Source organism: Psittacula echo, assembly GCF_963264785.1.
Source record: "Psittacula echo genome assembly, chromosome: 7".
Classification (NCBI taxonomy): domain Eukaryota; kingdom Metazoa; phylum Chordata; class Aves; order Psittaciformes; family Psittacidae; genus Psittacula; species Psittacula echo.
The window spans coordinates 47,350,721-47,363,137 of NC_137740.1; the positions used below are offsets into that span (position 1 = coordinate 47,350,721).

At 45.6% G+C, this 12,417-nt stretch overlaps 1 protein-coding gene across 1 annotated transcript in view; it reads left to right on the top strand.

Annotated features, from left to right (window-relative positions):
* Positions 1-1,071: 1,071 nt before the first annotated feature.
* The window catches only part of EPHA4 (EPH receptor A4), a gene marked incomplete at both ends in the record, with an annotated part of 102,102 nt that continues 90,756 nt past the window's right edge, over positions 1,072-12,417 (top strand). Inside the window, 3 exons of the mRNA XM_080622595.1 lie at positions 1,072-1,162; positions 2,063-2,130; positions 6,053-6,716. Coding sequence (XP_080478721.1) covers positions 1,072-1,162; positions 2,063-2,130; positions 6,053-6,716 — 823 coding nt within the window. The remainder of the gene's footprint in view (positions 1,163-2,062; positions 2,131-6,052; positions 6,717-12,417) is intronic.

A 12,417-nucleotide genomic window follows, 5' to 3' on the forward strand; every position in this document is an offset into this window, starting at 1 on the left:
CCCTCAGAAACAGCGTTTGGCTCACTAACGCTGCCCGACACACACCGAGGAGGGGTTAGCGGACTTCTGACAACTACCGGTTTACCGTAAACGAGCATTTAAGGAGTATTTTTTAGAAATCTCATGGTCAAAGCGCCTAGGGCAAAGCAGGGATGGAGCTGCGCACCTCCTGGCAGGGGCGTACCCGCCTTGCCCGGCAGACCGCGGCTGCCACGGCGCTGCCCGCTCCGCAGGCTTCACCGGCGCTGGTCTCCACCGAGATGTGGGACGGGGAGGTCAGTAAGACGCTGTGCGGCCCGGCCGGTCTCAGCCCGCAGAGCGAATCGCTCCGACCTCTTTTTCCTAACACCCCATCCCGAATGCTGCCGTGGTGCATAAAGGAATTAACGTTTCCACGCGGGCGGTAGGCGGGGGGGTTCGCCCTCTGCCGCTGTGCCTGGGGAAGCTCCCCTGGGAGCTGCTGCGCGTCCGGCCGAGCCGCTCGCTCGTCGCCCGGCGCGGTGGGAACGCGACTGCTTCTCGGCCTAGCGCCCTCCGCACCCCCCGGCCCAGGACACCGGGCACCGAGGGCGCACTGCTCCCGCCAGGTGGCGCTATTGCTCAACGGTGGCGCCTCGCCGGGCGGGGAGCAGCGGCGGGAGGCTCGCGGGAGCTGGGACAGCCGCTGGCTGGGAGTGAGGAAGGTGCGTGTGTGCGGCTCCCCCAGCAGCACCGGGCAGAGCGCGCGGACTGCTCCTAACCCTTTATTTTTGCCTTTTTATCCCTCATTTTCAGTCATGTTTTTGTGTTCGGACACTGTCAACGTTAAAGACCGGCCCCGGGGCCCACTCGTCCCGCCGGGACCGCGGCCACTCACTGCGCTCCGCCAGGTCGGGTCAGCGCGGTCCCGCTCCGCGCCGCCGAGCGGCGGAGGCGGGCCGGGGCGGGGCGGGCGGCGCGGAGCAGGAGGCGATTGGCTACCGGCCGTGACGGACAGGGGGAGCCCCGCCCCCTTGGCAATGTCTACGGCCCGCCGCGCGCCCCATGTAGGCAGTTATTCCGCTGGGATAGAGCGGCCGGAGCGGCGGCGGCATGGCCGGGGTCCCGTTCTGCGCCCTCCTCCCGCTCCTCGTCGGCGTCTGTGGCGCCGTCACCGGCTCCCGGGTCTATCCCGCCAACGAAGGTGAGGCGCCGCGCGCGTCCTGCGGCCGGCTTGCGCTGCCTCAACGGGGCGCCGAGGGGAAAGTTTCGGGCGAGGGTCCTTGCATCCCCCCGCCGCTCCCCGGGCCGCCGGAACCGCGCTGCCCCGGCCGCTACCCGGGCGTCCGGCAGCCGCTGACCTGCCCCAGAGGCGCTCCAGGGGTCCCTCGACGGTGGCGGCACAGGTGTTGCGGAGCAGAGCGGTCCCGTCGCGCTGCCGCCGGTCTTCTCAGCCGGGCCGGACCGTAGTGCTCCTTCGAGCGGCGCCGCCGCGCCGGGTTCCCCGGGCCGGGAGGGCGGTTCATTGAAACCGGTTCTCCCGGGAGCTCTCAGCTGCTCGGCGCCGTTCCCCGGGGCCGTACTGCAGCCCGTCCCTCGGGGGAAGCCTGCGGCGCGGGCGGGCGGGGGGCGCCGCTCTCGTTGGGGAGCCCCTCGTGAGGTTTCCTGGTGCTCGGTGTCCCGGACCGGGCTGCGCGAGCTCCCGCGGTCCCAATAAGTTGTAACCTTTTTCTCCCCGCTGAGATGCGGGCGCGCCGGTTGCAGGCGCGGCGGGAGCGCCCCGGTCCCAGCTGGCCGGTACGCCGTCCGCTTCTCCTGCCGGGCAGGAGCGCTCTTCGGTGTCGGGGGGGATTCACCGCTCACCCCGCGCCCTGTGAGCGGCTTTATCCCGCGGAGGAATGGATGTGCTATTCCTCAGCTCGAAAGCAGAGAGAGTTTCAAAGTGTACGAGGTATTGGCGCAGTCGGAAATAACATTTCATTTCAAGTTGAAGGTGGATGCGATCGTGCTTCACGCATATGGAAACGCTCAGGTAAACGGTTTGTTTTAATGTTGCCTTTTTGGCAGCTGAAATTTAATCTGTTTTATTTGTACCTTTCTGCAGTTACCTTGCTGGATTCCAGATCAGTTCAGGGAGAACTGGGGTGGATAGCGAGTCCCCTGGAAGGAGGGGTAAGTTTTAAACCGCTATCTGATCAAAAGGGTAAAGGGGGTGATTAGTAACTTTCAGAGAGTCCTAATGGCTCGATTATTGTTGATTGTGGCAGGAAGGTCAGATTTCTTCCCTGGCTTACCCAATGAATTACTCTTTGTTGGAGAAACTCTATACTCCCTTTGGATAGTTCTGTCATGGAAGAAGTGGAAACCAAAAGGGCAGAAAAGAGGTTTCTGAATTAGGAGATTGGTTGAGGCATGGGCTTAGCTGCTATTTAAAACTGAAATACCAACAAGAAATGTGATCTGGCGATTGAACTGGCATTCTTGGCTGTAATTATTATATCTATAGGCTGTCTTGGCTGGGAGATGCTCAGGACAATTGCTGTTCTATTTCTGGATGAAGGAGTAGGGATCAATATACAAGAGAGACCTTTTGGTGTGATGAGACAGTTGTCCTGTTTTAGGTTGTAAACATTATATGTTTCAATTTCTGACCAGATAAACTGAAACACCCAGTGCTTGATGGTGATTCCTTGGAGATTCTTTTTATGTACTTTTTCAAAGAGATAATTGTAGGAGAAGACTGCTTCAGTCCACTGGCTGATAGTGATGCGATGACATTGAGATTCACATATCCATCCTGGGGGTTTAGAGCCCTTTTGTCTAGTGGGCTGCAGGCCAGGTATATCTACTGATCTAGTTTTCTGTTAGCGGATGGGCACCTTGCTGCATCCTCATCTTGTAGGGTGCCTGTGACCTCTGTGGGGAAACTCTCGAGAACACTGGAGCTGGTAGGGTCTGATGGAGACTGTACTTTGTGAGATCTCTTGTTTTGTTTTGTTTTTGGTTTTGTTTTTTTTTTTTTCAATAAGCAATTAGAAAGGCTTTTTCTTCAAGTAAACAATTTCAGAAAAATGCCAGCAATGCCCACTAAATATTAATATAAAGAAACCCATCCCAAATCCTTTAAATACTAAATGAGTAAAATGTCTTTGTATGTTTAAGGAGAAGTAACTAAGTCAAACTGACTGAAAAATGAAAGTGTTGAAAGATCAGGACCTGCTGACAACAAAGCAGTGGATTCTTCAGGAAATGCACAAATTTACTGTTTTGTGTGCGTTCCCACTTGTAATTAGCAGAAGCAGAGCTAAGGAAACAGAAGTGAGTGGAAGGAATCCAAGGTTGCATCGGCTGGTGATGCATTATGCATAAGCTCTGAATAACCATAACATGGGAGAATGGGGGATTGTTTTGCTCCCCCATTGTTGTTCTGAGTGAACTTGACTACAGTCCTGGCTTGTGCTCCGCCTGAGCACACTGCTGTCACCGACGCTCGTTTTTCTCGGCTTTTCAAAGAGTGGGGAGGTGATTGGCAGGCCTCTAGCAGCGCCCACGGTGCACATTTACTGCTGATTGCAGGCAATTGCCCTCATCCTTTGACAGTGTGGGAAGGTACAGCTCTATCTCAGTGAGAGTCGGGCTTCCTTGTTAATCCTGTACCCTGGAAATGTCAGCTAATGAGACGGGGTCTTTCATACAGCTCTCCAAGTGATATCTACGCTGTGTATTAAAACGGGACCTAAAATAAAAGTTTTAAGAAGTTGGTAGTAGAATTGATGATCAGAGGACAACTGTGTATTATTAATGGCTGTTGGATTCCCCCTTTTCCCCTATGTTTTCTCTGAAAGCGCCATGTGAGCTTGAGAAGGAAATGTGTGCTCTTATTGTGGACGTGACTCGTTTCACTAAACCTACATATGTGTGTTCTATTTTTAAGGCAGTAGTGAAAAATTTAAGAGTACATGGTCTGTCTCTGAGATACAGTGCTTGGAAAGCATTTATTCAAACTTCATATGCTGCAGATTTATTTCAAGCAGTAGAAATGAACTCCTTTATGTTCCTGGGAAGATTCTGTCATTCGGTGCTGATTTTTCTTCAACTGTGTGTACCTTTTTGTCCATACAAAAAAAAAAAAAAAAAGCATTATTCTAGATCTACACCACACAGTTTCTGAGGTGAGAGGATTGTGTGAATAAGAAGGGCTGGAGATAAACGTAGTCATTTAAGGGTGATTAGCAGTAACCAAATATACAGTAGCCCTGGAGGAATTAATGAATTGCATTATAAATGTAATTAATGATTTACTCTTGCATTTCACAGTTAAAAGGTAGGTTTTGTGCCAGAATGTTTTATTTTCCATCATTTAACCGTGAGGAAACTTGAATTACAAAAGCTAATTTCAACTTGAAAACAGAAAGTTACAGTCCGTATATTTAGAGTTACAAATGTTTTGCAGTGGCTGGAAACATGAGGCTGTAGTTACTTTTATCTCTGGCAGTAAGACACGTGTGTGTGTGTGTGTGTGTGTGTGTGTGTGTGTGTGTGTTCATGAAATAAGAAACCTAGCCCTATATATTTGTATTTTTGTTAAGAGACAGGAATTTGTTGAGAACCTGATCTGAAACTTGATGATTTTAGTTGCAGTCTGTTCATTGACCTCAGCAGTCTCTTTATTGAATCCTCTAGCAGCATCCTCCATTGTGTAAATACACTAAAGGAAATCCCATCAACAAGTATTATTTCCCTCTGCTTCTTCCTTTCTCTTGTACCACACACAATATAGGTAGTGTAGACATTCTGAAGATAAGCAGAATGGAAAGTGATGGATCATAAAGACAATCTTGTAACAGTAAACCAGCTTTGTGGCAGATGTAAATTAAACAACACTGTTGTCTTATTAACAGCTTGTTACACTTACACTGATAGATGACATTTAAAGATTTATTTTTTCCTTTTCTGTGGAAAGGAGTGACATGCTGGGTATTGATTCTGCCCCCCTTCATTTTAATTTGCAGTTATCTCTAGGCAGCAAATAAAATATTATTCTTTCTGCTCCTAGTGACTCATGGTGCTAACTACTGTCATTCTATAAACGGATTCAGCTAAGCTGGAATCTTTTTAAGTAAAAATCACTTGCATAAGAGCAATCCTTGTGAGAAGAATGCAGGATATTATACAAGAAGACCCTTAACGTTAAGAAGACTTCTGTTTATCAAAGCCATGGCTTCAGTAGTTGTGAAAAGCAGTTCTGGGGAGTCTCTTTAAAGTTACTGCTGCTTTCCAAGGATAATTTTGTATGGTTCCTTTTATTGCCTGCAAACCCAGACAGTGTATCATTATCTAATATATTTTTATATATATTCTTTTTTTAAGAAGGATTTTTTTCTGATACTCAAGTGCTATGCTGGGAAAATATCTCTCCCCAATGCCCCTTCCTCTTCTCTGTCTACCAGGAGAGCTCTGTGATAAACTTTCTTCTGTCTATGATAATCCTTAAAACAAGTTTTTTTTAAAAGCTGTTGGTTATGTGTGCTTTCCTTTTCTAAGTTCATTATGCCGAACTATTGAATTAGGGTAAGATCTCTTCTTCTGATAACTTCTTTGGAGTGCTTGTATTGTTGTTTCCTAATTATATTGCCCTTTAGTCTGACACTTATGAAGGTGCCTGAACTTGATTTGAGGCCATTACCTGCAAGGTCCATGCATTACCTGCCTCATCTGCTGTCGATTCTGTAAAGTGCCATGCATAGTCCTTACCTAGGCAAGGGTCCTATGGACAAAACTGCAGTGCAGATAAACGTAGTTGGTTGGTAGAACATTCCTGAATTGGTTCAAAAGGCCTTTAAAACACATGCTTGCTCCTTGAGGTGTTACTTGTTTTGAAGCTTGTTTCTCTGAAAAGATTCTTTTAATGTCCAAGTAGTTAATGTCTACTGGCTATGACTTGATCTGCTGGGTTTGTTTGCTTGTTTGTTTTCCTCCAATGGAAAAAATATGGTTTCTGCCTTAGTTGTGGAAGTACAGATCCTGTTTGCTGTGAAGCTCTGTTGTTCCTTTTAATATTGATGTATTATTCTTTCCCTTTCACTCTTTGCAGTGGGAGGAAGTGAGCATTATGGATGAGAAGAACACTCCAATCCGCACCTATCAAGTCTGCAATGTGATGGAGCCCAGTCAGAATAATTGGTTACGAACTGATTGGATTCCCCGTGAGGGGGCTCAAAGGGTATATATTGAAATCAAGTTCACCCTAAGAGACTGCAACAGCCTGCCAGGTGTCATGGGAACTTGCAAAGAGACTTTCAACCTTTATTACTATGAATCAAACAATGATAAGGAGCGTTTCATTCGAGAGAGCCAGTTTGCCAAGATTGACACCATCGCTGCTGATGAGAGCTTCACCCAAGTGGACATTGGTGACAGGATCATGAAACTGAATACAGAGATACGGGATGTTGGGCCACTCAGCAAGAAAGGGTTTTACTTGGCTTTTCAGGACGTTGGTGCCTGCATCGCTTTGGTGTCTGTTCGTGTCTTCTATAAGAAGTGTCCGTTGACAGTTCGAAACCTGGCGCAGTTTCCAGACACCATTACTGGGGCTGATACATCCTCTCTGGTGGAGGTTCGTGGCTCCTGTGTTAACAACTCGGAAGAGAAGGATGTGCCAAAAATGTACTGTGGGGCAGATGGCGAATGGCTGGTGCCCATTGGCAACTGTCTGTGCAATGCTGGCTATGAAGAAAGTAACAGTGAATGCCAAGGTAGGATGAGCCATATTGTACTCTTCATTAAGGCTTAGTTGAATGCATAATTGAATTGGAGATGAGAGTAAATGGAGTAAAGCCAGTAATTAGCAGCCCCTGTGGGATGTGGTGGGACAGAGGAGTTTAATGAAGAAGCCCAATAGCTCCAGGTGGCAGGGCTAGGAATTATATAATGCAAAACAAATGATACTGCCATAACAGGCAGAAGGGGAAACACATTTTCTAGCAGGCACCTAAATTTGATTTGGCTCACAATAGTTACCAAAATGTGAATGGCTGCAAAGCAGGGCAGTCGAGCTACCATTGTTTAAAAAAGACAAATCTCTCAAGTTTTATCTGAAGCGAACTTTGTTAAGCATAGGGAATTCTGGCAACCACTCATTTGGATAATGCAGTGGGGTAAGAACCAGTGGGGGGAGGGAGGGGAAACAGGAGTCTTAGCTGGATTACTTTTCCACTTTGGGAAGGGGAAGTCTTTGGTGTTTTACTTGTTGCAAATTTTTTAGCACTAAATACCCTTTGATATTTGACACTGCTGCCTTTGTTAAATATTTTCATTTCTCAGAGAGTCTCTATTGTCAGCTTAATAATGGAGGTGCTAGGATACTCTTAGAAATGCTAAAAGTCTCCACCCCACCCTCCCACACACATCATCCTGTGTGCTGCAAAATTAGGGATTAAAGTCTGTATAAAAGGCAGATTATCCTAAAAAGAAAGAAACCTCAATACCTATGTTCTTTTCACCTCCCCTTTCTGGAAAAAGAAGCTGTAAAAGGCTAGGGAAGGAGAGGAGGAAGTTTATAAATAAAATATCTTTAGCTTCAGCTTCTAAACTCTTGCTCATGTAAGCATAAACCTAGATCGAATTTAATGGATTCTTGCACAGGTCAGTGGGCTTAATTTTGCTGGGTGCTGAAGTGAAGGTGCTCAACTCCTTAGTAGATTTGGAAGCATGTCTTTGGAAAATTCTTTGGAGCCAGATTTTGCTTCATATCATCTTGGTGTATTTTTCACTAGGTCATTTTCTGTCCATCTTGAGATGGAAAGCAAGATAGCAGAGCCAAGTAACTACTCGCTTTTGTGCTAGGCTCCTAAGAGGACAGTGTCTTTTGAATGTACTACTTGATTTCCTTTAAGTGATAATTTACAGTTGGTATGAAATTCATTATTATGCATTGAAATTAAGCTTTGGCAGGACAGAAGTGCTAACTATGAAGTTCAGCCTTAATTTGTATTTCTTTTTTGCTGTATGGAAAAAGCCAAAGTGTGCCATATTGGCAACAAAATTACCATGGGCTGTAGAGATTGCTCAAAGATGAGCTTGTTGGCAGGGCATACTGTCTGGGCTAAATTACTCTGGGTTGTGTTTTTGAATCCCATGAGATGGACACTTGAAAACCTGTGTGGTGTTAAACTTGTGAACCTGTGGCTGTGGGACTGTCTGGGTGGTGCTGGGGGGAGCTGTTAGTGACTGAGGAGATGCTCTTATATTCTTGATGTCAAGAAGGTTTGCCTGGGAGTTAACTTTACAGCCTGAGTTGAGAGTGGAAGGAAGTGAAGGAGTAGCGGGGAGCATCTTGGTTTATTGTATGGAGATTATTCAGCTTTCTTCTAGAAGCCTACCAGGTCAGTACTGGGTCACTCCAATTGACACACATCTATAATTTTTTTGCTGTCAGTGGCCCAGACATGATGAGCTAATTGCCTAACAAGGGGAAATCTCCTGAGGTTTTTGCAGGTGGGCAGTGGTCATAGTGGGATGCTTTTTGTTAACTTATTTTTGTGGTGTTGAACTAGCCCTTGGGGGTGGACGTCATTTAACCTACCAGCTCTCAGCTGCAAGGAGGTTTGGGCCTAGGAAACCTAATTCTCATGCTTTCTAAGAAAAACGAAGATCAGGTGATGCGATATTTACAAAGGAGATAGAAATGTTCTGTTGCTTGGGCTTTCCAGAGTGACATTGGCTTGTACTAGTCATTTTGAGAGGATTCGAGCCAGTGTGTAATTTGAAAGCACTAAATGCATTTCATCAGCGGTTATTTGTGGTTTCCTTTTCTCACATTTGCCATTCTCCAGCCAGAACAGTTTTGAGGGAAGCTCCTCTTCATGAATTCATGAAGTTTACCAGAACTATGCAGCTCACTCTCTGGTTTCCAGTGAGGCTGCTAAAGCAGTTTTGCCTTTGACACCACTGAATGAGCCTTCCCGTTTTCTTTCCCCACTCAACTTCGTAGTTCAGCAAATGTTCTGCTCTGGCAGGTTTCTGGAGGGGAGGAGGAGGATGAAGTGAGGAGGATTCTTGTGGTTTTGGTACAGAGGGTTGGGGATGGGGGGAGAGACTTTGATTTTGGAAAAGGCTGCAAGAGGGTGGGAGGCTGGGACTGGAGCTGGTGAGCAGGTTTCACCTCAATTGTTTTTCAGTAGGTTGACTGTGGCAGGACAAATACAAGGGAAGGTCAGAGGTTGTCCGTTTCCTCATCCATCTTCCCCTGTGATCCTAGGGTCAGAGTGTGGATTGATTAAGATCTTAAATGTTTGACAAAAGCTCAGTGGGCAGAAATAATTTAGGCCAGTGGACTGGGGCTTTGCAGTTGTTGGGAGATCCTTGGGAGATGTCAGACTCCTGCCCTCTCCTGGGGCTTGCCCTTGCTGCACAGCGCTGGAACAGACCAACTGGCACTTGTGTTACCCTAAAAGCTGCTTCAAGTTTGCTCAGCCTTCTGATTCTTAAATAATACATTTTCCTTGAGCGGCTTTTGCTTAATTTCTGATGCGTGTGGGAAGCATAATGGGAAGCCACTTCACATCTAAAGTGGTTCCTGCAGTGGGAGCTAATGACGCTCTGACCTTGAACAGGGTTTTTAAAAAATCAAGTTGGTAGTCTGGAGGTGTTGGAATATGATGACAAAAATCTCCTTACTCTGACTGCTGTTTTTTCCAGCTGACTTTATTGATAATGATTGTCTCACTGAGCATGCGTGCATGTGTGTGTGTATGCAAAAACTCAGGGCAGGAAGGGAAAGGAGCCAAGTATTAAATCTGTATTTATTTGAGAAGCTCCACAGGTGTGTCACAGGAGAGGTTATGAAAAATTGATCCCAATCTGTAGAATTATTAGGTGAGCACTGATTCTTTCCTCATAGCTGAATTTGTAGCTGTGTACTTGATGTTAAAAATCCAAAAACTTGCTATTGCTTTTCTCTTATTGCTGTTTATTCTTCCCTCAATTTCCTGTGTCAATGGCTATCATTTTAGGAGAGTATAAATGTGGATTATTGTCCATCCTCAACTAGTGGCACATCTCAAGGCTGAGGTAATTAGTGCTTTAGGGCAAAGTTGAGACATAAAGTAATTTTAAACTTCTTTTTTATGCATCATTGTTGTGTAAATTGTTTTGTTACATATTGACATAATGTGGTTTGGATTTAGCTATGATTTCCTTATGATAAAACACGTATCTTTTTAACTCAGAGGAGGAGGGGGGGAAAAAAGCAGGAAGGAAGACAGATTAAAGAAGCAATAGACTGTAGCCATCTGTGACGATTTTGATGCTGTGAAATTACAAATCTCAATTTTAGACCTGCCATTTAGTATAAATATGTGAGACAGTTGAGATTTTTACTGTGATATTGTAAAGGTTATGAGAGCCAACAGCTTTGTCTTCATCTACACTTGCTTTTTTGAGTTGTGAATTGGCCAATTGGCAGAAAATCCAGTGTCATTTAAAATATGGCTCAATCCTGGTTTCATATCACTGCTGTTTTTAGAATTTTCCTTCAAACTTTGATAAGAGCATCCCTAAGAAGTAATAATTTGAATGATAAGATTCTTTTTGTCTTGGAGGCTTTGAAGAGTGGCTGTGATCACTGAGAGCAGCAGTTCAGTGTACATCAGAAGGGTACAGTGTAATTATATATAGTTTTTTTTTTCCTTTCTGTGATAAGAATTTTGGCTGGTGGGTTCGTAAGGGTGGGGAAATGAAGTAATTTGTATGTACTTTCCCATTTTAGTCGGAGACAACTTTTTCATCAGCGTAACACTGATGAACAGTCTGGCTGCACAAAAGGGTAATCAGAAGGGTGACTAAGACGGCGCAGAACTGAGATTTCAGAAGGATTTTTTTTCAGGTTGATTATTTTTGGCAGGGGAAAAAAATGCACAGACTCAACATGTTACGTTTTAAAAGGAGCTGCGAAGATGGAAGCTACCAGGGAGAGTATGGGAGCGATATTGAAACACAGTCTGTCTGAACCAAATTTAGTTGGTTCTCTTCTCTGCTGAAGGAGTGATTTGGTTATGTTATGTTATGCTCTCATGTAGCTCAATAGATCTTCCAAGGCTTGCTCCCTCTGTGATTTTTGTACCACCTGGTGTGTTTCAAAATCTCCATTTAAATGTTATTGTAGGCTTTGTATTGCTTTTCTCCTCCCTGGGCCTCTTGGAAGTCAAGCTACAGTTGTTGAGCAATTGTCCCTTCATGTATCCCTTGGAGACAGGCTGGGATTGCTTCCTTCTGAATTCGTGACAAAATTTCTGCTGGTACACAGGGGAGCAATATCTGGTCCTTATTCTGCATGTTACTACTAAAAAGCACAGTCCTTGGAATGAAAGCCAGATGAGCTGCTGTGGTGGTATGAATTTCATGGCACGTCTGGGTGGACTTTTGTGGAGCATATAGACCACCTTCTGTTTTTTGTGTGTGGTTTGTCTGGTTGCTTTGTTTTGTTTCAAGGGGGCAAAACAAAATTTTCCAGACAACTCATCTTGTGTGTGATGACTTCAGTATTTACATTCTGGCTCGATGAGGGTTATTATCTGCCTAATAATATACTCCACTGAGCTTGGTCTTTATTGCACTTGTGAGAAGTCATTAAAGAAATGCTCAACAGTACACTTCAATCTCTTGAGACTGCATCAAAAAGCCCCCCAAACTTGTGAGATAAATATCTTACCTGGTTTCATTCTATTATGCTGCATCCTTTTGATATGTTGCAAGGAGCAGGTGAGGTCACACAGTTTTGTGAATCAGACACAATTAACACTCCTATGACTAAATGGCCATTTTATGAATATTCAGAGCCTGCTTCACCTCCCTGGGAAGCAGACATGTTGGTTCCCTTCTCTTCTTCCTGCTGGAGACTAAGGAAGCACTTTCTCCCTGTGAATCGGGATTGGCAGCTGTCGGCTGCTTTGCCTTTTGCATGCAGCATATTCCTCATTTACATCTTTTGTATAAACCAGCATGCAAAGTAGCACACCCATTTCACAAAGGAGATAAGAGCTTCCTTTGGAAACGCCAGCCAAAATCTCCTTCTGTTTATGCAGAGCTCAGAGATTTGGATTTTATGCAAATGGGTTCTGTTTTGATATTTTTGATCTCTTTGTTTAAGAGATAGTATAATATCTGCACAGTGGGCTCCTCATGTCTCAAGGTCTCCTCTTGACTATGATTGTCACTCTTTTCCCTGTCTCTGGAGCCTGCTTGCTCACTTCAAGCTGGTGTGTGGGAAAGTGCGATGCTCTGAAACCCTGACCGCTGTTGTGAAGCGATGGCTGGAGATGCAGGGAGTGCCATTTCTTGTGCCTGGTGGGGTTGCAGGCCCTTGGGTGTCATCTCCAGATGGTCACCAGTGACCATGAAGCCCTCCTATAGCTACAGCCTCCACCGGTGGGATGACCTGTTTCTGGAGCTAGGAAC